Consider the following 27,810-nt stretch of genomic DNA (forward strand, 5'->3'; position numbering starts at 1 on the left):
GAATAAAACATAAGCTGAATAAAAACACATCTGAAATTCCCCTTTTTACCCACATGTGTTTGTGTGCTGAAATGCCGTTTGAGAGATTTCTTTCTTTGGCTCTTGAACTGTGTGGGGACTAAAGGCTGTGCAGGAGAAAATGCTGACTGTAGAATTTCTTTAACACGGTTCTGTCACAAATGGGTAGGAGGTTAAATGCTGTGTGTATTCTGATAAAAAGATGCTAGTAAATATGAGCATTACAGACCAATAATCAGCCGATCTCAGGAATTATTTATATAAATCTATAAGCTAATTGAGGTAATAGATGACCGATTCATTAATCTTTTTCAATTAAACTAGGGTGTTGGTTTTTTTTTTTTTTTTTTTTTTTTTTTTTTTTTAACATTCAGGACAGTTGGTGGTTAATGATAGATTTATGACATTTTAGACCAAGAAAAAAGGAACAGAAGCCAGAAGGAGAGGACTTAAGAACTCCGTGGCTTTGATCTATATTTTGGTTCGACATGGATGGTTTTATATAATTTAAACTGACTTGGTTGCAAACATGAGATAGACAGTTGGGAAAAAGAAATAATTTAAACAAATGCTAAGATTTCTGGTTGCAAGTCTAGATTATTTGACATGTATTTGTGGGACTAATTGGAAGTTTAGACATACTTGTACTGACAGTATTCACTTCTGTGTAAATTTTTTTACAAATAAGGAAGTCAAAGAATTACATATTTCTAAAAAATAGTGTCAAAAAACAAGGTTTCTTTATACTGCAGAGTTCGCTAGAGCCCCAATTGGATAATGCAGGTCACTTTAAAGGGGCATCATAAAACCAGGACAGGGTTCCCTGTGTGTTGAATTCAAACTTCCACACCACCACTCCCTACCCCCACCACCCTCAATACCTTAAGGTAGCATCCCAGCCCTGAAATCAGAAGGGATGCCAATTCTTTAGCAAGAAAAACCAGAAAAGATGCAATGGCCAGCTTAGATCTATTTGACTCGACTGGGGTGTTAGCTTCTCAATTTTTAAATGTTACCTGCATGTTTTATCAATTGTTAATGCTTACATTTTTTAAAATAATGGATGTGAGATGATTGGGAAGCCCTTCATGTAATTTTTATTGCCAGTATTCAGACTTTGAGGCTCACATGTAGACCAATAATAGGACAAGAGATTGAGCTCTTCAAAAAAGTAATTACAGCTTCTTTCTTTTTAATCTGCTTTATTATGCTTATATTTAAACCATTGCTGAATGGAGGCCTGAGTTGTTAAACACCAACTTTGCTGTTTCATTAGGCCTTAATGTGCTATGTATTAGGGCATTTGCATCATCTTTATGGGGGAGCTCTGAGCCCTTAGATCAGGTTATAAAAGTCGGAGTCCAGTCAAGATGTGCTTCCCACGGGAAAGTGTTTAAACCTACTACAAGTTTATAAATGCTCACTATGTCCATGTTGCCTTTCCATATTAGTATACCTTTTCTGTTATTTGGCATTATTCAGGACTCCCATAGCTAAGGGATTCCAGCTCTTAGATTTATTTTGGCCTTTCATGAAATTTGAGGATAATAGAAAAAAATCTCACTATTCACTTAGCAGTTACTGTCTTGTGTTTGAGCTAGGAGCATTACATTTCTGTTCTGTAAATATTTTTATCAGAGTTGCACAATATGTCATGTTAGAAGCAGGAAGAACAGATTTTAGAGATAGGAAGTCATCCTTTGTATTTGTATTTTCAACATATTTAACTCTATGAGCTTTTTAGGTCCTTAACATAAGCCAGGACACTCGTTTGAACAGGGGGTTAATAGCTTGGTCTGGGGGAAAAAGAAAAAAAAAATCAGAGAACACTAATCTCATTTTGGTTTATTTTGACTTTTCCTGAATTTTACTTCCAAATATTTATTTTTTTGCCTTGGAGTTTGCTTTGATCTGGTGGAGGAGGGAAGTTGTAGATCTTAGCAGGTTTTGTTTTTTTGTTTTTCTGAGTTGAGAACAATTGCACTTGAGAACAACTGGTGAATGAGACTTGAATTGCTTCAGACTGTCTATAGAGTACAGAATGTTTGTCAAATGAAGCCATCCTAGTTTTCAGGTCTGTGTCTCTTTAACAGGTAATAAAGTGTGCAAAATAAAACATATGTTCACCCTAAGCCCATCAAGCAAAGTGAAGTTCTGGCATTTACCAGGTCATTTTCATCATGGAGATGACTGAGCTGGACAGTGGTAGCCATCCCAGTGGAGGAGAATAGTTTGACCATCTTCACTGCCTGCCTGTTGGTGAAATCTCCATGGTGTTGTTACATGAGCATCAGTCAGTGTGATAAATGCCGACCTCTCTCTGATTTTTGACTTATCTGCTATCGTTTAAAGAACATGTATCACTTTCTTGAATATCCGTAACTCTCTCTAGGCAGTGTTTAGAAGGAGAAATCATGGTGATTAGTGCATCTAATCAAATTTAGCATTATTTAACTCTTAATAAAAATGTTTTAAAAAGTTAAAAAAATATTATCCTCAAATGGCCTGCTCAGCTAACCATATCAAGTCAGCAGCTTAGTCAGTGCATTTTGTTTCTTGGGTCATTATAATTACAGCGTCCACACAGCTGTTTGAAACACAGATCCATAAGCTGTGTCTAACCCCAGGAAAGTTTGGAGGGAGTAGTTCCCTTTCATTTTCTGATTCCCTTTATGGAGTCTGTTTCTGAGAATCATTAGACTGCAGACCTCTTGATTTCTTCATCATATGGTTTTAAAATTTGAAATAAGTGTTGGGCATTTTCAGAATATCAGAAAAGACCTTGCTTTATTGAAACTGGAAGTCAAATGTAAAATTTATTTTTCTATATTGCTTGTAATTTGATCCATACTTTTTTCATCTATAGCTTATATGACCAAAATTGTACATACCTTTTGGGGTTTTCTTCCAATTTTGGATTCACTTCTGACAACAGCTAACATTTATAAAAGATTTCTTATGGGCATAGGTAGAGCTAAGCTCTTTATGTGTATTACTTAACTTCTCTTCATAAAAACCCTTGAAGTAGACATTACTATTATGTCCTTTTTTTTTTTTTTTTTTTTAATGAGGAAGCAGGTGTAGAGGAATTAAAGTAACCTGCTCAAGGTCGCAGAGTTATGCAAGGGTGGGGGTAAATGAGATGCTTGCCTGCGAGTAAGTACGGAATGGGTGTGAGGCAGAGAAGAAGCAGAATGCCTTCAGAGTGTCTCATTTGCATGTACTGTGAACCCCAACCGAGCTCGGAGCCCTGTCTACAAAACCAGTCTTCACAACCATTATGGCATATGACCTTCCCAAATACGGGGTTGAGTTTACTTCAACTAACAAAGCAATGGAAGATGAGCCAACTGTTCACAGGGAAGGACATACAAAGCTGGTACGTGGGGGCTCTTTGATGCGTACTCTGAATCGTGTTGAATTTGGGGACCTTAGTGGTTTCTTGGAGATTGTTTCTTCTCCAGTCCCTGCAGTGTAGTGTCGCCATATTTGAACTCACTAGGCTCACTATTGAAATCATTGAAAAGAAAATTAATTTTACTGATTTGTCTTTTTTTTAAATTACGGGTGATTCATTTTCACTGGTACTTTTGCTACCGAAACTAGTTCTGATAAAGCGAGGAAGAACCAGATTTTGATTTAATCAACTAAGGAGGCAGTTTTATCCCCAAATGAAGAGACATTTTATCCATTTATTTGATTTAGTTCATATTCCCCTCATTTGGAGGACTTTGTTTTAGGGGTTTATGATTTAATAAATGGCGAGGGACTTATAATCTTCTCTTCTGGTTACCAGGCACAATCTTAGGGTTGGTTTTTCTTTCTGTCTTTTTTTTTTTTTTTTTTAAGATTTTATTTATTTGACACACAGAGAGAGATATCACAAATAGGCAGAGATGCAGGCAGAGAGAGATGGGGAAGTAGGCTCCCTGCTGAGCAGAAAGCCTGATTGTGGGCTAGAGCCCGATTGGGGGCTCGATCCCAGCACCCTGAGATCATAACCTGAGCCGAAGGCATAGGCTTAACCCACTGAGCCACCCAGGTGCCCCTTGGGGTTGGTTTTTCTATGAAAGTTAAGTATTAGATACATCCGGCTTCCATTTATATTCTCCATGGCTTTGTAATTAACGTTTTATTCTTTGCCTGCCAATAAGTACAGGACGGGGAGAGAAGACCTCAGAACGCCTTTAGAGTGTCTCAGGGACACGTACTGCATACTCCAACCGTGCTCCAGCTCCGCTGCGTGGCCTCCCGGGATCCTGAACATGAGGGGTGAAGCTGCAGGGAGGGACTTGAGAAATGCTTGTCTCTCGATTACCCTGCTTACCCTTTAATACTTCAGTGACCCCCTGATGTCAGACTGAAGAGCATCTGACTTCTTTCATGAGTCCAGTAACATATCTGGGGATCTTACAATAAACGGAGATTTGTTTTAAGACCTGTTTTTCCAGCTGATGGGCGGCTTCACCTTGATGTCCCACCAGCCCCTCCAAGTCAACATGCTGAAAGCTCAAGTTGTTAGCTCCTCCCCTAATGGCTCCCCCCTCCCTTGTTCTGTACTCCCATTTCCAAGTTGGCAGGGCTGGAAATGCCACGGTTACCCTGGATTTCTTTCTGATGTGTGTGTCTCCCCCCAAACAGCTGAGTAGTTTGCTTTATGCTTTTATGGCCCCCACCTTTCATGTTTACTTAGGAAATTCTTAGTGGTTTCTTTAGTTACTTCTTTTCTCTTTCTGATCCCTTCTATTCTCTTCCTTTCTCTTGCGCTCTTGCCCCCCCTTCCTCCACCCCTCCTCTCCTGTCCTTTTCCTTTCTCTTTTCTCCTTGCTTCCTCCTCCTCTCCTTCCCTTCCTCCCTCTTGTCCTGCCTCTCTTCCTTTCTTTATTTAACTTTTTTTTTTTTTAAATTCTACTTAAAGAGCCACATCCTACCTTTTGTAGGAAGGATAGCTCTACTTTCTATAAAATGTGTATCATTTTAATTATACTTGTGTCATTCACTAGAACTCTTTCTCTCCAATAAGACATCGCTTTTCCAAATTCTCTCTCACCACCGGTCTCCCTTCAGGGTTCCTTAGCAGCTTGCTCTGTTTCACTGTCTTGTGCTTTACTCACTTTGTTTCCTGCACCTGAAAAGCCCTTCTACAGTCACTGTCTTTGAGGCTCTGCCCCAGTGCCAGCTCATGAGTCCACAGCTCGGTTGTGATCTCCTTCCGAAGGCCTTTGCCGACCTGTCAGTGTGGCTTAGGTTCTCTTCCTCTGTGTTGTCCTGGAACTTGGTACCTTCCAGCAGAAGCTTGCCCTCCGCAGTTGTCATCTGTTTGTGAGCTTTCTGCCCCAGACCACTGTCTGATGTGCTGGGGTTTTGGACTCCATCACTTCTCTGTGGATCATCTGTGTTTGGCACGAAGTAGGCGTGCGACAAAGCACCCTTCCCTAGAGGAAGGATGTCACACAGTGATTCCACTCTCTTGTTTTTCTCATTTAAGACACTCTTTAGAACACTTAGTTCTTCTGTCTCCCTTCTGAGCCTGTGGCAAAGTTGGTTCGGATGCGGAAGAGTTCTATGGATAATGCACTCAGCTTTATAATCCACTTGCCTTGCATTTTCTGTTGTGTTTTGTGTTTTTCCCCACAAAACATTTTTCTCCCATATTCTTGAGGCTGATTTTAAGATTTATTGGTATTCTGTCAGCCCAGATACCAAATAACCCTAGACACTCAGGTCGGCATTATGCTGGGTAAAGTGAGAAAACCAGTTGGGGTAGACTATTGATGGCTATAATCCAAAAAGCTGATAATAAAAATATGCGTAATTTAAGATATGCAGGACTTTGCCCTTAAAATTGCCCCTTGTACCAGTTTTTTTGGTTTCCCCCCTGCCACAGAAAAAAATTTCTTGGTTGTTGTAATTCAAAATTTTTTTGGATTTGTGACTTATTTTGTGGAAAATGGTGTTTATAGGAATATGGCAGTGACTCCAGCAATGCCAGGAACAGGGTGTGATGGCATGGGACTGAGAAGATCACTGTCTAGTTAGATTTGTTATTGAACTGTCTAAACTGTAGCCACCAAACGCCCATCACCACAGCACGCTCCTCTTCCACACTGTTTTTTGAAGCACTCACAATGCAGAAACATTCCCTGTGTGGATGAGCACAGTAATTCTGCCTCTAGTTATTTTCAGCCCAGATCGTCCCTGACAGATTTCTTCAAGCTATTTGTAACTTTAGTCTTTGAGCAGTGATTTTGAGCAACTTAGCTTTTTATTAAGTGAAGGTTTTACTGTTTTGACTATCAGCCCATAACCTCAAGTCCCCTTAAATTAGTACCCTCCTAATTGTCTCTGTTGCTATCAATTATAGCACTTGAAAATGAACCACATCTGAGGAAGAGTTTGTATTTAGTTCAAACAACCCTTTTTGTTCCCCTGACAAGAAGTACATGGCCTGAAGTGTCATTTCAAGAGTTCTGAGGCTTTAAAAAAAAATCTTTTCCTTTGACATATTCTTTTGGATATTACTCTTACCAGTTTTTGTTCCATATTATTAGAAGGAAGTAAATGAATTAAGGTTAAAGACCTTGCAAAAAGTCCGCCCTTTATATTTTTAACTTCTACAGCGAAACATTTTTGTGAAAAGACATATGTAAATAAATCAGAAACAAAGGCCATGAAATATACTTACATAGAAGGAATAGTTTTTAAAACTAAGTTTAAAATAGAATAAAAAGCCACCATATCCGTGAAAAACAACTTCAACTCTGTTCTTTTTCATGCCTTTAACAGGTATGTCAGGTGTACCTGTTTAACTAAAATTCACAAGCAAATGCCTCCATAGTTGTTTGTTTTTGGGAGAAAGATGCATTTTGTTCAGTTTTTTGAAGAAGCCCAGATACATCTGGTTGAGTCAATAAAGGGGGAGGAGGGTGTGAATTACAGTCATGTTTTCATCCCAGGCAATTCAGGGCCCTGGGTGAAAAATTTTCATGTGTGCTTGCATCTCTCACAATAACTTCATTCATTCAACCCAAGTGTATTGAGCCCCTGCTTACTTTCAAGGATGAATAAACTATCATTCCTTCACTCCAAGAAGGAAGCCGAACATTAGCTGAGTAACAACAGAATTGAACCTTTTCATTTACAGCTAAGAACACTAAGAGTGACAAGTTTATGAGTTTTGTCAGTGAATGACTTCACCATGTCCTCACCGTTTAACCTTTTCATCCCATTAGCAGGAGAAATTAGATTAGGTAGTCCATTTTATTAAATAATAATCCCATTTATGGGGATCGTACTGTTAGAGTATGCTGGCTAACAGGGCATACGCTAGCTCCATGTGGCTCTTTAAATTTCAGTAAATTCAAATTATATTAATGAAAAATCAATAAAAATTATTTAAATCAGTCCCTCAGTTGCACTAGCCCTATTTCAAGTGTCCAGTACCCACCCACATGTGGCCCGTAGCTACCCTGTTGGTGGACTGTGGAACATTTCCATTGTCTCAGAAAGTTCTGTTGGACAGCACTGATCTTGAGTTTACAGATCAGTTTCAGCTCCATTCTCCCCCTTGATCTCACAATAATCCTGAAGATGGCCAGGTGTACGCTGTTGTTTATGTACATAAAGATGAGGAGATTGAGATGCCAGGGGATTGAATAGTGTGTTTTTGCACAGACTTTAACTTCTGGAACTTCCGTTCAGAGCAAACAAGTCCAAGTAAAGATTAATACTGTTAGCTACAAATCTTTTTTTTTTTTTTTAAGATTTTATTTATTTATTTGACAGACAGAGATCACAAGTAGGCAGAGAGGCAGGCAGAGAGAGAGGAGGGGAAGCAGGCTCCCCGCCGAGCAGAGAGCCCGATGTGGGGCTCGATCCCAGGACCCTGGGATCATGACCTGAGCCGAAGGCAGAGGCTTTAACCCATTGAGCCACCCAGGCGCCCCTAGCTACAAATCTTTATCTTCAACTATCAGTAATTTAAAGGCGGAGGTGTGGTCTAGCTTGCTCACTGTTGGTTCAGCATCTATTCCAGAGACTGGCACAAACTAAATACTCAGTAGCTGCTAATTAGATAAGTGAATAGGTATAATCTTCAGTCCAAACAGAATTTACAGTTTAATGGAAATTTCAAAATATGGATATCCGTGTTGGAGGAACGGCTGGATTAACAGGCTATAATTATAATTCTTGTTAGCAAAAGGAAAAAAGATTGAAACTTATACTCTTTATTCTGTTTGTGATCTCTTTTTTAGTCTAGTCATAGCTAGGGAATGGTAAGTTGTTTTTTGTTTGTTTGTTTTTTTTCCCCTACTCCTTCCTGGGTTCAACCATTTGAAAAGTTTGAGATAATTCTCTGAACCTGTAGCTGCTGTTTCCTGGCAATAAGATTGAAGAGACTGTTGCTGCAAACACTTACTTTGTATAATTGTTCTTGCTGTCTGTATTTAACCTAGGAAAGAATTGTTTCAAGTTAACATTTATGTGTCATTAAAATAAAATAGATATGGTCAGCAGTCTTAGGTATGGTCTCCTAGAATAATAAATTATGTTTTATTTTAGAATGGCATTTAGATGATATACATTAGTTTGTTTCATCCTGAATTAAAAGTCCATCTTTTTAAAGGAAAGTGTAAAAATGGTCAGAAGGATAGCCTTTAAAACTTTTTGAAATAGCAAAGGAATAGAACACTAAGTAATAATGTTTCCCACAGTTGGCTTTTAATAATTTTTTACATATTTTTGAATGTCTGTACTAGCTTTAGGTAATATAAAACTAGCTTTAAGCTAGCTATACTAGCTTTAAGTAGTATAAGACTAATACGATTTACTGCTATTTACCAAGAAGGCGAATAGATAACCTTCTAGAAGCGTCAATATTATTGTTCTTGTCATCACTTGAGATCCTTCTGTCTTCGTTTGCTTACTTGGGTGGTTTTTGAAAGAGCATCTTAAATAATAATCTTAAATAATGAAGCTGGCTGGCTTTCCCTGGGTAAAAAACACAACCTGTAGACACCAAATACCAGGGACTTAAAAGATTTAATGAGGTTTGCAATGGTAACTTAGTTAATCCTAAACCAAAATGCAACACTGGCAGTTTTGTTTTTGGTTTTGTTTGTTTGTTTACCACACAGCCTTCCTTCTTTCTTTCATGGTCTTTTCACCTGATAGTGGTCATTTTTAGCTTGGCCTTCTTTTATTCTTAAAGCTTTTGTCAAATACTGGAAGGGATACTGTGATCTTAGTAATAACTTTGATTCACTTCAAAACCCTATGTTTAGGGATTCCTTAGGACTCTAAATGCTCCTGGTTCAGCCCTTTCAGTGTAGACATGGAATATGCGTCTTGGAGATTGCAAAATCAAAGACACACTGCTGATGTGTTGTGGTTTCTTGGGAATCCCTGTTCTACAAACAGACGTTAAAAACATTTTATATTAGGAAGACTGACAATTCTGAAGCAACGTCGTAGCAAAAGCAAGAAAATTTTGGTATACCGGCTTTGCTCACATTAGAGAAGAAGGGCCTATAACTTCTGCATTTGCCCCTTTTGATTCAAGTTGATGTTTCTGAACAAAGTACCAGAGTTGATGGAAGCCCACTGAAATGCTTTGTTTTGTTTTTGGAAATAAGGTTTCTCCTCACCTCTAGTGAGTTGGGAAATAGATGGAGGGATTTTGCAATATGATGGCATCCCAGGGCACATTTTTAGTTGTTCTAGTCCCTAAAGTGCTAGGTTAGAAGGGTGCATTGGCTGTATCCTCATGTGGTCTGGCTTTGACATCTCTCACACAGCCCATGGCCAGGCTGCTGGCTGGGAGGGTGCCCCCTCCTTTCCCTTCTGTTTAGATGATGCCGTGCTGTTGCGGACAGACTGAAGCCTGTGTTCTTGCCATGGTGGGTGTAGACAGCACCCAAAGTGAAACATTGTTATCCTTAGATAAAGGCTGTGAGAGATGTTTGCAAATTATTGTCTTAATATACAGTAAGTGTTGTGATCATGCACATTTCTGGGAACTGTAATACCGGAAACAAATGTAGAGGTGTCCCCAGCTGAATTAGCCCTTGGCCAGACAGATTAAGTCTTTTGATCAAGCTCACGGCCTCTTCGTAAGTGGCAGAATGGACGGCATTCTTAGTCGTGTACAACAGAGGTGCAAACGTGTGTCTCAGTGCGCTAAAGGAATATTATTTGCATATTAAGTGGAACCTCTGAAATGATTTTTGAGATGCTTGAGACTTTTCTCATGGAGTGATTTGGATATGAGCAGTGATCACACATGTCATTTCTGAGCAGCTGTTGAAGGAGGCAGAGAGCATGATTATGTCACGTGCCTCATCTATTACATCTGGTAGCGAGAAAAACGCAGAAATTCTCTGATAGTTAGAAGAGGAAATCTCTCCCTTTTTTGGAGCATTTCTATCAAAAACTCGGTTTTAAGCCAGGAATTTTAGCTACTCATTGGTGGTGCTTGGTGAAGCTGCCCTTTGCAGGGCACACTGAGGAAGGAGAAAGGATTTTATATAAAGTGACTTTTGAATACCTTCATTGCCCTAATGCTGTACAATTTTACAATTCGGATAGAAAGAAGAGCTATGATCATTCCTGTGATGGGATTATTTTATTTAGGCCTTTGACCATCCCCATGACCCACTGAGACACAGCCTTGATCAGATGAGGCTCTGGAAGGTTTTCTTCTTTTCCTTTATCCTGGATTGGAAATCATTTTAAACTTGTTACATTAGACTCTCTTCACCAAGACTTCAGGTCCACTGCATTCATTTTGTTTTTGGTGTAATAGTGCCTGCTTGGGCTTTAATTATAAGGCATTTTGTGTGGTCATTTAGCAGCTTTGTTTTACCCAAAAGGTAGACTTCATCTTTGCCCAAGTCTTCATTGCTATAAGAACTGAACAGAGGATTTCCTTGGAGAACGACTGCATTGAGTAATCTCTAAGCAACTGGCTCGGGTTTTGACAGCAACCCTTAACTTCACGAGAAGAAATCCCCTGTGATTTGGATGCTTCTACAAGCATGTGGTTTGAAGGAAACAGTAGTAAAACCTACTTACTTGAAAATTGTTTTCTTGGCTTTTTAAGAAGAGTATTTATTAAATCCATTGAGCTAGTTATAGTCCTCTTATTACTTATCTTTATCTGTTACTTTGGCCAAAAATGTTTAGCATAATGAGCCTCTTAAAGAGTAGCTATTGAGAAATGAAGAGTGCATTTCTTTGGCTCTGATTATTCAAGTGATTTTATAATAAGCAGAAGTACTATTGTATTTTTTGATGTGGAATACTTGGCAGTGTCCCCTCCTCCCTCCTACAGAGAGCACAAAATGAATGATACCTTTCAAGTAACATCCATCTCTTCTGTACCAGGTCACTTCGGGTGGAACATTCATTGGCATTGGACGGAAAACACCAGATTGCCAGGGAAACACCAAGTACTTCCGCTGTAAATTCTGCAATTTCACTTACATGGGCAACTCCTCAACTGAACTAGAACAACATTTTCTTCAGACTCACCCGAACAAAATCAAAGCTTCTCTCCCCTCCTCTGAGGGTGCAAAACCTTCAGAGAAAAACTCTAACAAATCCATCCCTGCACTTCGATCCAGTGATTCTGGAGACTTGGGAAAGTGGCAGGACAAGATCACGGTCAAGACGGGAGATGACACTCCTGTTGGCTACTCAGTGCCCATCAAGCCCCTCGATTCCTCGAGACAAAATGGTACAGAGGCCACCAGTTACTACTGGTGTAAATTTTGTAGTTTCAGCTGTGAGTCATCTAGCTCACTTAAACTGCTAGAACATTATGGCAAACAGCATGGAGGCACGCAGTCAGGCAGCCTTAATCCAGAGTTGAATGATAAGCTTTCCAGGGGCTCTGTCATTAACCAGAATGATCTAGCCAAAAGTGCAGAAGGGGAGCCGATGGCCAAGGCAGACAAGGGCTCTAGTGGGGCTAAAAAGAAGGACTTCTCCAGCAAGGGAGCAGAGGATAATATGGTAACGAGCTATAATTGTCAGTTCTGTGATTTTAGATACTCCAAAAGCCACGGCCCCGACGTCATTGTAGTGGGGCCGCTCCTCCGTCACTATCAGCAGCTCCATAACATTCATAAATGTACCATTAAACACTGTCCCTTCTGTCCCAGAGGCCTTTGCAGCCCAGAAAAGCACCTTGGAGAAATTACTTACCCGTTTGCTTGTCGAAAAAGTAATTGTTCCCACTGTGCACTCTTGCTTTTGCACTTGTCTCCGGGGGCAGCCGGAAGCTCACGAGTCAAACACCAGTGCCACCAGTGCTCCTTCTCCACCCCCGACGTGGATGTGCTCCTTTTCCACTACGAGAGCTCCCACGAGTCCCAAGCATCGGAGGTCAAACAGGAAGCCAATCACCTGCAAGGATCGGACGGGCAGCCAGCTGTCAAGGAAAGCAAGGAACACTCGTGTACCAAATGTGATTTCATCACCCAGGTGGAAGAAGAGATTTCCCGACACTACAGGTAGGCCATTGTAGGGGCAGGGTAGGGAGGGTGCAATGTCAAAGAAAACAATCGAAAGAAGCCAGAGGGCTGATCCCAGAATCATCAGGAACGATTGCGGTGAATTGGGGAAGTTGCAGGAAAGGTAAACGTAAAAGATCATTCGTGAAACTACACATTATGGATTTATAGACGTGGTAATCACGGATTTTAATTTGGTCGCTTGTTTCAGACCATTTACTCTTACGCTTCGTACCTGGTTTCTTCCATTTACTGAGTGTATTTTACAATTTGCAGCAATGACGGTAATGCTGCTGAGTTCACTCATTACCACAATGCATGTATTTGTCCTTGTGAGTTACTCCATGTCCCCTCATTTCTGGTGGAGCTTCTTCCAAATGAAAGGTGCCATCATAATGTGTTCTCTTCTCTGTTCCACCTGGGAAACAATCAGCTTGAGAACACGAGGCTCATTTTTCTTTTAACATGAGATTGGACATTCTTCTGGCTTAAAAAAAAAAATTGAGCAACATCCTCATTTTGCAAAGAAACAGTCATCTGAAGGTGAGAATTCTATAGATACGTGACTTTGGATTTCTGTATGCTCACTCCTCTGAGTGGGGAAAGCCCACTTCAGTTATTACAGATCCATAAACAGAGATATAGGGTACATTCATATGGTTTTTTTTCCCCCACTTTCATCGTATTATTTTTGTAAATATTACTTTCCCCAGTTACTCTTTCATATTTTCTTTCTTTTTTTTTTTTAAGATTTTATTTGTTTGACGGAGAGAGACACAGCGAGAGAGGGAACATAAGCAGGAGGAGTGGGAGAGAGAGAAACAGTCTTCCTGCCTAGCAGGGAGCCCAATGCGGGGCTCGATCCCAGGACTCTGGGATCATGACCTGAGCCAAAGGCAGATGCCTAACGACTGAGCCACCCAGGCACCCATATTTTCTCAAGATGGGTTTAGGATATATCTCTTTATTTCATTTATACATTCATTCCTTAAGGAATTAAATCCAAGAATACACATTGTGCCAGTCATTGATGATAAAGGAGAAAACGGGACAGACCTACTCTGCGCCCACATGGAACTTACAGTTTAGTAGGGAAGTCATTAACATATCATTATGAGTTCAAGTGTCACAACAGATGAAGTAGAGACCACTGTATTTGAAGAGAGTGACCACAAAGCCCAATCTTGTAGATGAGGAAATGCCTCCCTAAAGAAGGAGCAGCTAACCTGAGACTTGGTTGTGTGAGTGGGAATTAGTTTAGCAAAATCCTGGAAATACAGCATGTTCAGAGGTTACTTAGTGCTTTGTAGGTGCTTTTTTGTTGCTGTGCCTCTAAGAATCAAAGTAAAGAGCTTTATTTACTATTTTTAAATATATCTCCTTCTGTAGACTCAGCATCCTAGTTTAAAAATCTTCCCATCCCAAGATGTTAAATAGTTTTTAAACAGATTTTAATTTTCCCATTCCAAGACTTTGAACAGTTCCTCCCATTCTTTTTAGAAGTCGTGTGTCAGTATGAGTGTGTATGTTTTGTCAGTCCCCAGTAATGAAGCAGTTCATGTCCAACAATAGACTAATAATGTTGGATGTTAATTTGAAGGGCATCCTAATGTTCACAGTGAATCTGAATGTTCGGAAAACACTTCCTTGAGATTTACACTGTTTAATTTATAAGGTCAGCCCTAGGAAAGACACAGTCCTGCAATCAAATATGTGTTCACACTCGTAGTGAGTGTTTCTGGCTCCTCTGATGTTAGCTGCTTGCTAATTTATTTCTGGGCTAGCAGACATTAGCTTCCTCCTGAGCTTTGCTAGTGTGCATATACATTTGTTAGGTGGTAGAAAAATTAGGTGATCCATTCTATTTTTGAAAGAGGAGGCTTTCCTTAATCGTGAGGAAATTAGGCACACCATGACATACCACACGTGTGCACACACACACATACACACTGATACATCTGGATACCAGATCACTTGCATGAGTGGCTTTTTTTGAGGAAGCTGAGGCTGTTGCTTGAAAATGTGTCTGGAAAAAGAGTTTCTATATGATTTGGTTAAACAAAAAATCTCCCAGGATCTAAAAGTATGAATAAAAATATTACTGAAAAATGTGAGATTTTAGTTCATAGTAATGAAAATAAGCTCTCAAGGGAAGAGACTAGTCTCTTCTTCTTCATCGCCATATCTATAGAAGTGCCAGAATGGCTATTAAGTGCTCAGTGACTATATCTTTAAGTAAATGAAGTGCCTATGATTTTTTGACTTTGCAGTCATTAAGGATAAGCCGAGATCTCCGTGGGAAGTTACAGTTTAACCTCAGACTATTAGATGGTCTTGAAACCCTTCTGAAGATTTAGGGCTCCACACCAAATGACAATTGTTTGTGCATTCTTTTAGCATTTTTTTGGATGAGAAAACTGAGCAGGACTTATTCCTAGGGCATTAAAATCCTCCTGCACTTTTTAAAAAAAAGATTTTATTTATGGGGTGATGGGGTGGCTCAGTCATTAAGTGTCTGCCTTCTACTCAGGTTGTGGTCTTGCTCGGCAGGAAGCTTGCTTCTTCCCCCCCTCTCTCCCTGCTTGTGTTCCCTCTCTTGCTGTGTCTCTCTCTGTCAAATAAACAAAGTAAAAAATAAATAAAGATTTTATTTATATATTAGAGAGAGAAAATGAGCAGGGGTGGGGGGAGAGGGGCAGAGGGCCAGAGAGAAGCAGACTCCCTGCTGAGCAGGGAGCCTGAGACCTGGCTCAATCCCAGGACCCGGGATCATGACCTGAGCTGAAGGCAGAGGTTTAACCAGCTGAGCCACCTAAGAGCCCCACTCCTGAACTTATTTTTAAAACCTGCTGTAATTCATGTGGTCCTGGATTAAGGTACTGAATAGTTTTGCTCTAATCAGTTCATGAGTTCTTGTAGAGATATTTGTAATTTGGAGACTTACACTTTCAGAAACTCTACTGAAAGCTGAACAGCAGTGGAGGTTCTAGGTATGTGAAAGGAGATAGTCCTATGGATGCTGAAAACTTGTTCTGCTATCAAAACATTTTCCCACATGCTTCATTTTGAAGACCGTATAAGAGGACAAATTTATCATATCACAAGAATATTTTTCTGGTTAAATTTATATTTATTTGTATTATACATGTTGGGAAACTTTCTCCATAATTCTGTTATAACTAGGGAATATTCTAAGCTTTTGAGTGCTTTATGTATAAGACTTATGGTGTAGTAAAAAGGTAGCAGAAGCTAAGATGGATGAAATATGTGAAATCAGGTAGAGATAAAAATACTACAGCTGAGAAGCAGGAGAGTTGTTTGAGATTTATGAGTGAAAACCTTGGTGTAGCGTCCACTCAGTGGGAATTTTCAAGAAGAATCAGGTTTAATTTTGGTTGAACTGCAAACATTATTCAGTCAGTAACTGGAACTTGGTCAGTTCTCTTAATGTTTCATATTTACTTATGTTACCGCTAGCTCACATTTGACTATGTTCTATTCCTGAATTTGTTTCCCACACTCTTTTCCTTTTATTATTTATTATTTAATTAAACAGTGTACCCCTTCTCTTAATTGATTACCTACCATTCTCGTCATCAAAATTTTCTGTGTTATAACTTAGTTTCTGGAGTAAGTAGGAGTACTGTCTCCTCACAAAACAACTAGAGTAGATAAAATGTATTTTTCAAGGCCTTGCTGGACTTCCATGAATTAGAGAAATTTCTGAACCTTTTCTCGTCTCCCCTTCACCAAGAGTGGACTAAACCCAGACTGGGGAGAAGTGAATATTAAGCAGGGAGTGTGAGGTTGCACTGAGGCAAATACCAGTATTGATGTAAGTCAGTCAGGAGACTACGCCGGAGTCCCTGAGAGTGAGAGGCTGATGAATCTGTTTCACGTTAAGCTGGACCTTCAAGGTGGCAAAAGTGGTGCCAAGTTTAGGGCCTCCTTCTGACTTCTGTCAGAAATAAACACATAGTTGTCTATATGAAATACTCTTAATTTTCACCTCCGTGGTATCTGTGGCAGAAGATAAATCTTAGATGAGTTCATTATTATAGAAGTTAACCATACAGGAAGGGATTTATACCATTCTATGGGAAATCAGTAGGAAATGCAAATAATGCATTTAGATACCCAGGAAGATGATAAGTTACAAGAGTATATTTTTAGTTGTAAGAAAGTTATAAAATATAATACTTTTCAGTTGTAAAAAATAAGTGTTTAAAGAAATGAAAATCAGATTTACAAATTGACCAAACTCCATAAGACTATAAAGGACTAGAAACGTTCAAAAAAAGAAAGAAATAGTATTTTTTGTATTGAAAATATAATTATTGAAACTTAAAATGTGGGTAGGTTCAATAACAGATTGGCAAGTGATAGAAGGTAAATGAATTAATCACAAGTTAAAGCTGAAGACAATAGCCAAAATATTTAAAAGAGGGGAAGGGGGTGGAAAGTATCAAAAGTAGACAGTAGGTTATAGAAACATAACAAGCTGTTTTAACCTGCATCTAATTAGAGTCCCAGGAGAAAAGAATATAAAGAATGGAAGATAGGCAAAAATTATTTGAGGAGATAATGGCAAATTTCTAGAACTGAAAGATGAAAGACATAAGCACACAGATACAGAAAAGCATAGCTTATACTAAACAGGGATATATGCAAATAAATTCAGTCATAGACATGTAGTAGTAAAAACTAAAATGCCAGAGTGGTTCTTTTAGAGCCCCTAGAGAGAAACAATATATCAACTACTTAGAAAAGACAATTAGATTGACAGCAGACTTTATCAGCAACAATGGAAACCAGTAGAGGGAGGAATTCTGTGTAAGGTTTTGAAGGAAAAACAAAACACAAAATAGTCAACTTAGAATTGCCAACCTGTGAAAACAATTTTCCAAGAAAAAGCAAAGATATTTTCAGATAAGCAAAGACCAGGGAACTCTGGGTAAATCTAAGCAACTATAGTCTGCCTTATTTATGCAGTTAAAAGGAGATAGACTGAGGTGTTAGGTAAAACAATCATGTAAGTTTGTAGTGGAAATTATCAGAAGTAAGGTGCTTTAAAGCCCTTGAATTGTCTGGAGTTAGTGGGTTACAGCTTTGCTCTGCATACTTGGAAACCCTAAAGGATAATCAGTGGAAGGATAAGAAATAGGTATGTAACTTCTGAAGCTATAGAGAAGAATGGAACAACAAAATAAAGTTCTATTTTCTTAAGAAATAGCAAGAGAGGATACATAGGAAAAATGTGTAAACGGATAAATAGAATTGTAAAAGTAATATGGTTTAAAAAAAAGACCAGCTATCAAAAATCTTAATGAATCTGGGTGGTTTAAACTTTCTACTTAAATAAGGTATTGTCAGACTTAATAAAAAAGAAAATTCGACTCTAAGCTGTTTACATAAGATGCACACTTAAAATATAAGTCTATGGAAAGTTTGTAACAAAAGAATAGACAGGGTTGCCTCAGTGGCTCAGCTGGTTGAGCATCTGCCTTCAGCTCAGGTCGTGATCCCAGGGTCCTGGGATGGCGCCCCACATGAGGCTCCCTGCTCAGTGGGAAGCCTGTTTCTCCCTCTGCCTGCCACTCACCCTGCTTGTGCTCTCTCTTTCTCTCTCTGTCAAAAAAAATAAAATCTTTAAAAAAAAAAATAGATGGGTTATAGGCAATATAAACCAAAGGAATATTGAGATAACAATATTAATCTCATACAATTTAGATTTTAAGACAAAAAGCATAGGAGGAAAAGGTCAGTACATAATGATAAGAGGTTCAGTTCTTGAGGGAGAGATAACAATTCCAAATATATAAAATATAAACAAATCTATATGTAAAACAAAAATTGACAACTGCAGGGAAAATAGGACAAACCACAATCACAGTGGTAGATTTTAAGCAACATTCTTACTAAAGGTTGAACAAAAAAAATTTTCAAAATATAAAAGATTAAAACAACAAATTAACAAACTGGATTTAATAAAAATATGTTGATTGTGGGGCGCCTGGGTGGCTCAATGGGTTAAGGCCTCTGCCTTTGGCTCAGGTCATGATCCCAGGGTCCTGGGATTGAGCCCAGCATCGGGCTTTCTGCTCAGCAGGGAGCCTGCTTCCTCCTCTTTCTCTTCCTACTTGTGATCTCTGTCTGTCAAATAAATAAATAAAATCTTCAAGAAAAAATGTCGATTGTGCATCCATCAGTTTAGAGAATTCACATGCTTTTCAAGCAGATATAAAACACTTAGAAAAACTGACATATTTTCAGCCAAAAGAAACAGATTTCAGAATGAAGTATCATACAGAACATATCCTTTGACTCAGTATAATTAAGTTGGATCTCAGTAACAAAAGATAAGGCTAGATGAAGTTATATGAGGCAAATACAAATCAAAGAAAAAAGGAGGTCACTTCATTGCAGAAAACATAGATGTTAAAAATTATAAATGGTAAAAATGGTCAATACACGTGACTGAATAAAATGAATTGGCGAATTCTGTCAACATCAGATGCTCATATTCCCAAAAGAAGCATAATCGCACTCCTCAGAAGAAATTTTCTTTCATGGATACACTTGGAAACCTGTGCAAAAAGGTTCACAGTAGTGGTTTTTGCAAGCAGGACAACCAAAACAAAAATGAAAATAAAAGCAGCAGGAGCGCCTGGTGGCTCAGTTGGTTAAGTATCAGACTCTTGATTTCACCTCAGTTCATGATTTCAGGGTTGTGAGACTGAGCCCTGTGTCAGACTCCATGCTGGGTGTGGAGATGAGGATTCTCACTCCTCCTCTCCCTCTGCCCTCCCTCCTTACTTGCACACACACATGCTCTCTCCCTCTCAAAAAACGAAACAACAACCAAAAAAAAAAAAAAAAAAAAGGAAAAAATACCAACTAATAGTATATAGCTATTGGCATTAAATAATTTGTAGATTTTTATATAGTAGAATATTACACAGTAGTGAATTTGAATAAATGACAGTTGAATACTACATGGATGAATCTTGTAAGTACAATTTTGGCTGAATAAAAAGAAATTAAAGATGATTTATAGCTGCATACCATTTTATGTGACTTCATAAACTAGCAAAACCAAACATATATATATATATATATATATATATATTATATGTGTATGTTTTTGTATTCACATATATACCATGTATATTCATATCCATTTATGTACATATATGGAACTATACCATTAATATAATTTTCTCTATATCATCTCTGTCTCTCTCTCTTTATATATATACACACATACATGGATCTCTCTGCATTTCTCTGTATATGTATATACACAAAGACACAGATATATATTATCATAGTCCATGATTATATTCCAGTTTTTATTTTTTGTAGACCTAAATATGAATGTGTATATATATATTTAAACATACACACATATATGTAGACGGTGTTATGACTAACATTATATGATAACATTTTAAAATGAAAATGGAACATCAGTTTTCATCAGTCCAATAAATATTTGAATAAATGCTCAATCCCCCTTATGAGTAAATAACTACTTAAAAATCATTAATGTTATCATTGTGTACCTGCTTGTTATCTAGAATGTGAAGAAAATGGACATATTTTTGGTAGTGTATGTGATGACAAGCATCTGTCCTATTGGAGATTTATGAATGCATTTAAAATTGTTTAAACAGTGTTCGAATCTTTTAGACATGAAATATGTAACTCTGGTCGAAGGAAATAACTTTGGATACCGTAGCTGGTCAAATTAAGGTAGCTACTGTTCAGTCTCTGCCTTAGTAGAGCACAGAAAGGAGCATGGACTGTGTGCTCTGCTAATTCTAAAGAACAGATTTTATGATAAGTACTTAATTATCAACACTTCTGAAAAAGCCAAGTACATAGTGCATTAGCACAGTTTCTCAAAATGCGAGTGCCACGACAGTTACATTTACATTTGTGTATGTTAGATGACATGTCTTTTAAACAATACCTAATAAATCAGTGGCCTGTAATTCCTTGAAATGGACCTAATAGTTCAAGTTGAGAATTCCCATTGTGAGACACATTACCCAGGATATTACAGTTCTTCAAGAAAATAACCCACAATCGGCACTACCTTTATTTGTATATATTATTAGCATTTCAGAGTTGATGGTTCTGAGGACTTTGTACAAGAACCATGATCAATTCCTGGGATAAAATAAAGTTTAGCCATGATTTCTATTTCATATCAATTTATAGAAATCATTTCCCAAGTGTTACTCGCTTTCTATTTTATGGGGAGGTTGGTCTCCCTTTAACACTTGGTCAGGGATATCTTCTTTTTGGAAGTGAAACAGTGAATCATAAATTGAGATTTTTCAGATATGACATTAGTTGTATTTTCTTCTATTTTGTTCATTTTCACTTGAAAATGAAATGACCCTACACTCCCCTTAAGAAATCTAGTTACTCCAAAGGAGTAAACACCAATCAGATGATTTCAGCTTTAAAAATACAAGATGAGTGGATTGCATGGAATCTTCCTCAGAGTTCAGTTTATCTTACATTTTGCAGGCTGCTCCTCTGCACTTAACTAAGGCTGAATATTATTGCGGTTCCAGCTTCTAAAATTGATCAATCTGGTTATTCACCTGTAATTCCTTTTTTGTCTTTGTCCCTCAGATACTCTCTTCACCTGCTCTTAATCCCTCATTCTGCAGTGTTCATAATCTCGAGTGTGGCATATGAGAGGCTTTGATACCAGCAAAGTGTATATTACAAAATGACTAACTTTATTAGATACCAGATCCATTGATCTATATTTAAATTAAACCACCGTCATTTACTCTTTTTCTGTGGTAGTTTGTCTTTAGGTGTTCAAGTCTATAATTACCCCCCAAATACTTCGAAGTCTAATTGATTAGTATTTATGATCTACTCATTTACTTCCATGCTCTGTTTAGTCACTGAAGAAGAACCAGATTTCAGCGGTTAAGAAGTACAGCTGTTTGGTAGAGGGTGGCTTTTCTTTTCTTTCTTTTTTCTTTTTTTTTTTTTTTTAAAGATTTTTATTTATTTATTTGCCAGACAGAGATCACAAGTAGGCAGAGAGGCAGGAAGAGAGAGAGAGGAGGAAGCAGGCTCCCCGCGGAGCAGAGAGAGCCCGCTGTGGGGCTCCATCCCAGGATCCTGAGATCATGACCCGAGCGAGCCAAAGGCAGAGGCATTAATCCACTAAACCACCCAGGCGCCCTGAGGATGGCTTTTCAAATGCTGGCAGAAATCTCTGGGAGTTTACATTTAGAGGAGAAAAAGCATCACTCAGATCTGACTTGACATATACTGTGGGCTGGTTTATTATGAAAATAGAAATATATAAGTTTTATCAGAGTAAGTGTAATGATAGAGTAGCATCTTTGAGCTGATCTTTTCCTAGGATCTAGAAAACTGCAGCCTTTTATGAATTTTGAAAATAATGTGCAATCTCTGCTAATGAAGGAAACACTATTTCTCAGGCCACTGTCCATTGAAATATGGATGAAACTGAAATAAATGAATTTTTATAGCACATGAAAATTCTGTTAAGTAGGATAAGAGATAAAACATCTTTTTTTCACAGAAATTTTAAGTCACTTGAATTAAGTACAATTTGGTCTTCTGTTAGCTTGTAGTTTTCTCTGAAGGCAAGGGAAGATTGAGCTTTTCTATCAAATTTCTCTGATTCACGTCCTTGTTGTCTAAAATATTACACGGGACATGCTGATTTTGTGTGAATATATCCTAAATATTGCATGGGACATACTTACACTAAAATATTTGTTTTTTTTACACTGACCCTCAAATCGTCATTCTGTGTTTTAATCTGGCAATCCTGTGCTAGGGAGACATACAAAATGACATCTTTTTTCCCTAGGTAGCACGAGGAGAGTGTTTGCTATGCATTTGGCAGGAGAATATAGAATTTCAATTAATGCAGAGCACGTATGTATTTATATTAAGAAGAAGTTTGGCTAAATGTAGCCAGAAGTTCTAGGAGTTTTTAAATAATAAAGAGTTTTTTCAGAAAAAACACTCAAAATATACTGTCTATGAAATATCTGTGTATTTCTCCTAAATATTTCTTTGCTGCTTTCTGATTCTACACATTAAATCCAGCACCCTGAACATCCACAGAGCTGTGGTGCTTTATCCCTTTGGTTATTAAGTATGTATTTACTCTTGGTTGTTCTGGGTGGGCTGGGTTCAGGGATGTGTGAACATTGATCTTGATCTTAAGGCAATTACCGGAAACTAGGACATACACAAGATTTTAATAAAAGGCAATGTGGAAGAAAGAAGTCCTCAGAAGAAAACAGATTTGGAGTAGCTCAGAGGATTCTAGGCCTAGTCTTGGGTCGCATCATTTGGGAAGTTTGTATGGTTGAGCGTGTGGATCTCAGGAAAGGCAAGGATGATTCCCTTGAACAACTTTGAGGTTTTCCAATTAATGCTGATAAAATGAAAATCATTTTATAGGTCAGAGGCGAGTCCAAACTAATTATTTTCACAATGACTAAACTTGTATTCTTCTGTAATGTTTCTTATACTAGGGATTAAAATCACATATTCAGTAATTATTGAGAGAATGACACACCTAAGAGAATATATGCGCACCTTTCAGGAACTCCTGCATCAGCTAGTAACATGTCAGCTCCCAACAGCACCCACGGAAGAGGACCCTTGGACAAGTGCTGAAGACTGTGTCATGTCCTCCGCATTCTATGTGAATTGACTTGTCTAGGCTTCAGATTCTTATCCCATGGAGCAGGGATGGGAATACGTACTTTGTGTGATTGTTGAGGAATAAGGTATATAAATGGCCTAGCCCTAAAAATAGTGAAAGGTGATTCTCAAACAATGAAATTAAAAAAAAAAAAAAAAAGATGAATTCTTGTTTGGGGATTATGCTTGACAATGTTATAGTTGTAGTTTTAGCTTCCAAAGCTGTTAGCATTGACTCTCAGAGGTATGTAATGTTGTGTGTGCTTTACGAGGGAAGACGATGTTGCTCATCATAAAGAATTTATTTAAAAATGTTCTGTCAAGTGCTATGAGTTTGTTCCATACTAATTAATATCCATCTTGAAGTTCTTTCTGACCACGGCTTCATGATTCTTGCTATTTATGGTATGGTCTGGGGACCAACAGCTTCAGAATCATCTGGGATCTTATAAGAAATACTGAATATTGGGTACCACCCCAGACTTTCAGAATTGGAATCTGGATTTCAGCAAGATTTCCTGGTGATTCCTATGCATGTTAGAATTGGAGAAACACTGCTCTAGATTTTTTTTTAGTGTACATTATTAAAGAGTTTATGTGGCTCTCAGCTTTTGAAAGTGGAGTAATGTCTTTTAAACATATTTTCTATCATTTATTTAAGACTGATACTACAGGGAGAAAGAATCCCTTCCGGTCTCTAGAGTCCTGTGTAGCAAATTGCCTTTTCTGCTTCACCTACTTGTGTTCAATGGCCTGAAAGATTGAGCAGTTTAGCAGTTTACTGCTTAATTGTCAAGCTTTACTCTCTTTTCATTAACAGTTGTTACACCCAGAATCTTGCGATTCTGAATAACAAAGCTGGTAAGGGCATTACCTGTGTTGCATTAAAGTCAGGAGGGGGTGGGGGATGCCTTGTGAGTGTGTTCCTTATATTGTTTAGAACCGCAATGTATCTAATAATGGAGTTCATAGATTCTGGCCCCTGCATGGTGTCACCTGGGGAATCTTGTTAAAAATTCAGATTCTCAGGTTCTCCCCCAGAGATCCTGATGGAGTCGGGCAACAGGAGGCACCTTGGACTCTGTATAGCTACGAAACTCAGCGTGTTTTGCAGACCATTACTGTAGTCAGTGTCTTCTGCTGCCAGATGATCAGTTTCCCTTCCTCTCATGTTTTCATTTTCCATATTGTCAGTGGTTTCACTCTTTTCTGTATAAAGTTAAAAATTTGGCTGTCAAGAATCAAAAAATAGAACGTTGATCTGGAATGTAGAAGCCCTGTGTTCCTGACTCGATGTAGATTCAAGGGACAAGTCACCATTTCTCCATTTTACTTATCTGTAAAATGGGCTTTCTACTTCAGTGAAAGGTGAGATCAGTTATGTGTGAATGCTTTGAACTCTTCAAAAGAAAAGGTGTGTGAGTTGAGCTTATTATTACAACTTTATTTTAATATCCTTCCTGTTAAGATGTGTTTTTCTTTTCACTGTAAAACCTGGTTCTCACCGAGAACTTAGCTCTGCAGTTTTGGAGGGAGAGTGATGTTTGTTGTTGTTTTTTGGGGTTTTTTGCTTTATGTTCATTCCTACTGATCTCTGATGGTTCTTCAGCACCTGTCTCAAGGATGGTTTTGCCTGGAACAGTCAGATCAGGGAGCTCCTCTGTGGGGCAGATCAGAACAGCTCTTGCTGAGACCTGTCTGTCCTTTGGGACAGGAACTTGGAATCAGAGAATGCCTAGAAGCCCCTGACACCTTGCCTGAGTGTGATACTTTGTGAGGAATTCAGTGCCTGGGAAGGGACCCAAGGCCTTTATATTTTTAAGAGGACATACCAGTCAAATCACTGTTAAGGGTTGCATGTGTTATCTTTATTTGGTGGAGGGATAGGATGACTCAGGGACATTTCTAGATTGTGGAATAAGTCGATATTGAAGGCATGTAATCTGAATTACTGAGATGTATTACTAGATATATCATGATTCTAAACTACCTTAATGAATACACTCAAGGCATTTTTACTTCCCAAGACTTTAATAAAATATAGGTAATGCCTTTTTCTATTTTTTGTGACTCAGAATCTTAAGATTCTGGATCTAATAATGATAAGAGTAAAGCTAGACAATTAAGCAAACTACTAAATTCCTCATTCCTTCAGGCTATTGAATGCCACTAGGTGAAACAGAAAAGTCATAGAATATATTCTACCTGTCAGTGTCTTAAACCAAAGGGTCTTCCAGGAAATCTTAAAATCTTGGTTTTAAGAACAGTGTTCGTCACGGTTAAGATACATAGGGGAATGGAAAAGGATGATACCAAAGTGCTGCTAGTTTGTAAATTTAAACTCCTTTGCACAAAGAGCATAGAATGCAGATTCACACAGGAGAGAGGGGCTTTATTTAATTTGAGGATTTATACTGGTGGACCCTTACTTATTTACTTACCTACTATAGGTGTTATTTACTTAACATTCATAAGAACCTATCAAGAGGCACTGTTGTTTTCATTTTGCAGATGAAGACATTGGGGGCAAGTTTAGTAAATTATTTGAAGTCACACACACAGTAGAATACAGAGCCAAGACTGAAATTCAGGCGTTCCCAGAGTCTACACTCTTCAATGCTCCTATTAGAACTGCGATTCTGCTGTTATAAAATATTTTGTTGCAACGTACCCTAGGAAATTGTATTTCTTCTGTTGGGCATTGGTACTCTCTCCTTCCTGTTGCTGTAGAATTGTCTTTATTTCTTGATACGTTCCCTGCAATTCTGTAGAAGTTTTAGACTTTGGAATTTTTTATACTCTTTGTACTTTTGGTTTTGTATGAAAGACCAGTTTGGGTAGAAGGAGCAGTGGCAATTGATAGTCTTGCTTTATTAGAAGGGATTCCCCTCAGAGGTTTCAAACAGAGACCCCACCGTGTCAAGGAAACCATAAATTTAGTGCCATAGTGGGCAGTGAACTTATTAGAACTGTCTAGGGGTAAAGGTTGATCAGAGCTGGAAAATGTGCTTCCTGAAGCTTGTTTGTTTAATTTGCATGCCTCAATAGATTATGTGGCATACCTTCAGGAGGGTATTTCCTGGGTATGTTTTGATCTTTAACCATCCTGATAAATCCATTTTTCTCCATGATAATTGAACATAGACATAGCAATTTTTTGTGAGGTTAGGAGTTTATCTCTCATTGGAGATATTCAAACATAGTTTTGTTGGGATGGATATTTATTTGAAGTTCCTGTAGGTTCTAGGTCCTAGGTTTTGAGTCTTGTCTTTTGAACTTTGTGATCTGAATCCTGTTTGGGGATTTCTGGCCTTGAACTTGGAGCAAGATTCTTACTCTTGGTCATAGACATCTTCTTCTCGAGGGTTAGGCTCCTTTCACTTGAGGAAATTACTTTTAATATTATATTTTTATGTTCGACTCATCAGTAAATTATATACCTTTGTTGTATTTCCTTTTGCTTAATCTTTAATACTTAAACAGTGAAGAAAAATAGGAGACAAGATAGAAAACAATCTTCTGTAAAAAGTGAAAGTTAAATATCCATATTTATTCAACCAAATGTAAGCTGTTAATGATAAGATAATTTTGTACTGCATTAAGTACTCTTGACAAATACTGAGATTTTGTTACATACCATAATACCTTTGACTTTTGCTTCCTTAAAATACGAACATTCTTTTGGATTTTCAGCCATTAGCTCTCATAAAGGAATGAAGTTACTGAGTACAGAAACTGTTAAGGTCCCAGGTGACTAAAACATATATTTAACGATGCTCCTTCTGTGCCTGTAACTTTGCAATTGCTTCCTTTAACCTCTGAAGATACCTATCTGCCTCTTATCATGGTCTACAAAGCTCTAGTTCACCCTTCTAGCTTGTTGATTGACATGTTTCCTCTTACTTATTCCTTTAAAGCAGCAGTGACCTCTGTTCAGTATTTCAGACTTGCTAGAATGTGCCTTCTCCCCCTTCCTCCTCCTCCAACAAGAATAGCTCCTTTTCATCCATTGGTTTTTCTCTCCCTCAGAAAGACCTTCCTGGCTGCCTACATACCCCATCAACCCCATTACCATCCCATCCATAAAAGTTCTTGGCACATACCACTCTTTATATTTATTTATAATCTAATGGGAGGATTGCCCTTCCTTACTAGACTCTAAACACCAGGTGCACAAAGACTGGGTTTCTTCTGCATCTACCAGTGTGAACCCAGGGTCTGGCAAAGGAATTTGTGATGATCATCTACACTTATATGTATGTGCACATATGTGGTGGTAGCTTTAAGTAATAGTTCTCAAAACCTATCTTGTTATTTTAAGTTGGCAACGCATTGCATCAGTGGAGTAGCAAGTGTTCCACATGGAGTTTATTTAGAGAGCCGTACAAAGTTTTTATAAGTATGCCTTATTCCAAGTCACTTGTGTACCTTCCCAGTGTGTCTTTTAGGATACAGTGCCTCTGTTCTTTGTTAATCAAATATTTGTCTTAATATGACAGTGTTCCATCTTTAATAGCATGCTGTGAAATCCAGCAATAAGTTCTTTTTG

At 38.2% G+C, this 27,810-nt stretch overlaps 1 protein-coding gene across 4 annotated transcripts in view; it reads left to right on the forward strand.

Moving 5' to 3' along the window:
• TRPS1 (transcriptional repressor GATA binding 1) overlaps positions 1-27,810 on the forward strand; it is a 253,640-nt gene that overhangs the window by 51,125 nt on the left and 174,705 nt on the right. For 3 of the 4 annotated variants that reach the window (XM_032858441.1, XM_032858442.1, XM_032858443.1), the window contains one exon: positions 11,404-12,533. In XM_032858441.1, the coding sequence (XP_032714332.1) occupies positions 11,404-12,533 (1,130 nt within the window). The remainder of the gene's footprint in view (positions 1-11,403; positions 12,534-27,810) is intronic. The other variant, XM_032858444.1, reaches the window with a different exon arrangement.

Source organism: Lontra canadensis, unplaced genomic scaffold (assembly GCF_010015895.1).
Source record: "Lontra canadensis isolate GAN:19392208 unplaced genomic scaffold, GSC_riverotter_1.0 scaffold15, whole genome shotgun sequence".
NCBI classification, from domain to species: Eukaryota; Metazoa; Chordata; class Mammalia; order Carnivora; family Mustelidae; genus Lontra; species Lontra canadensis.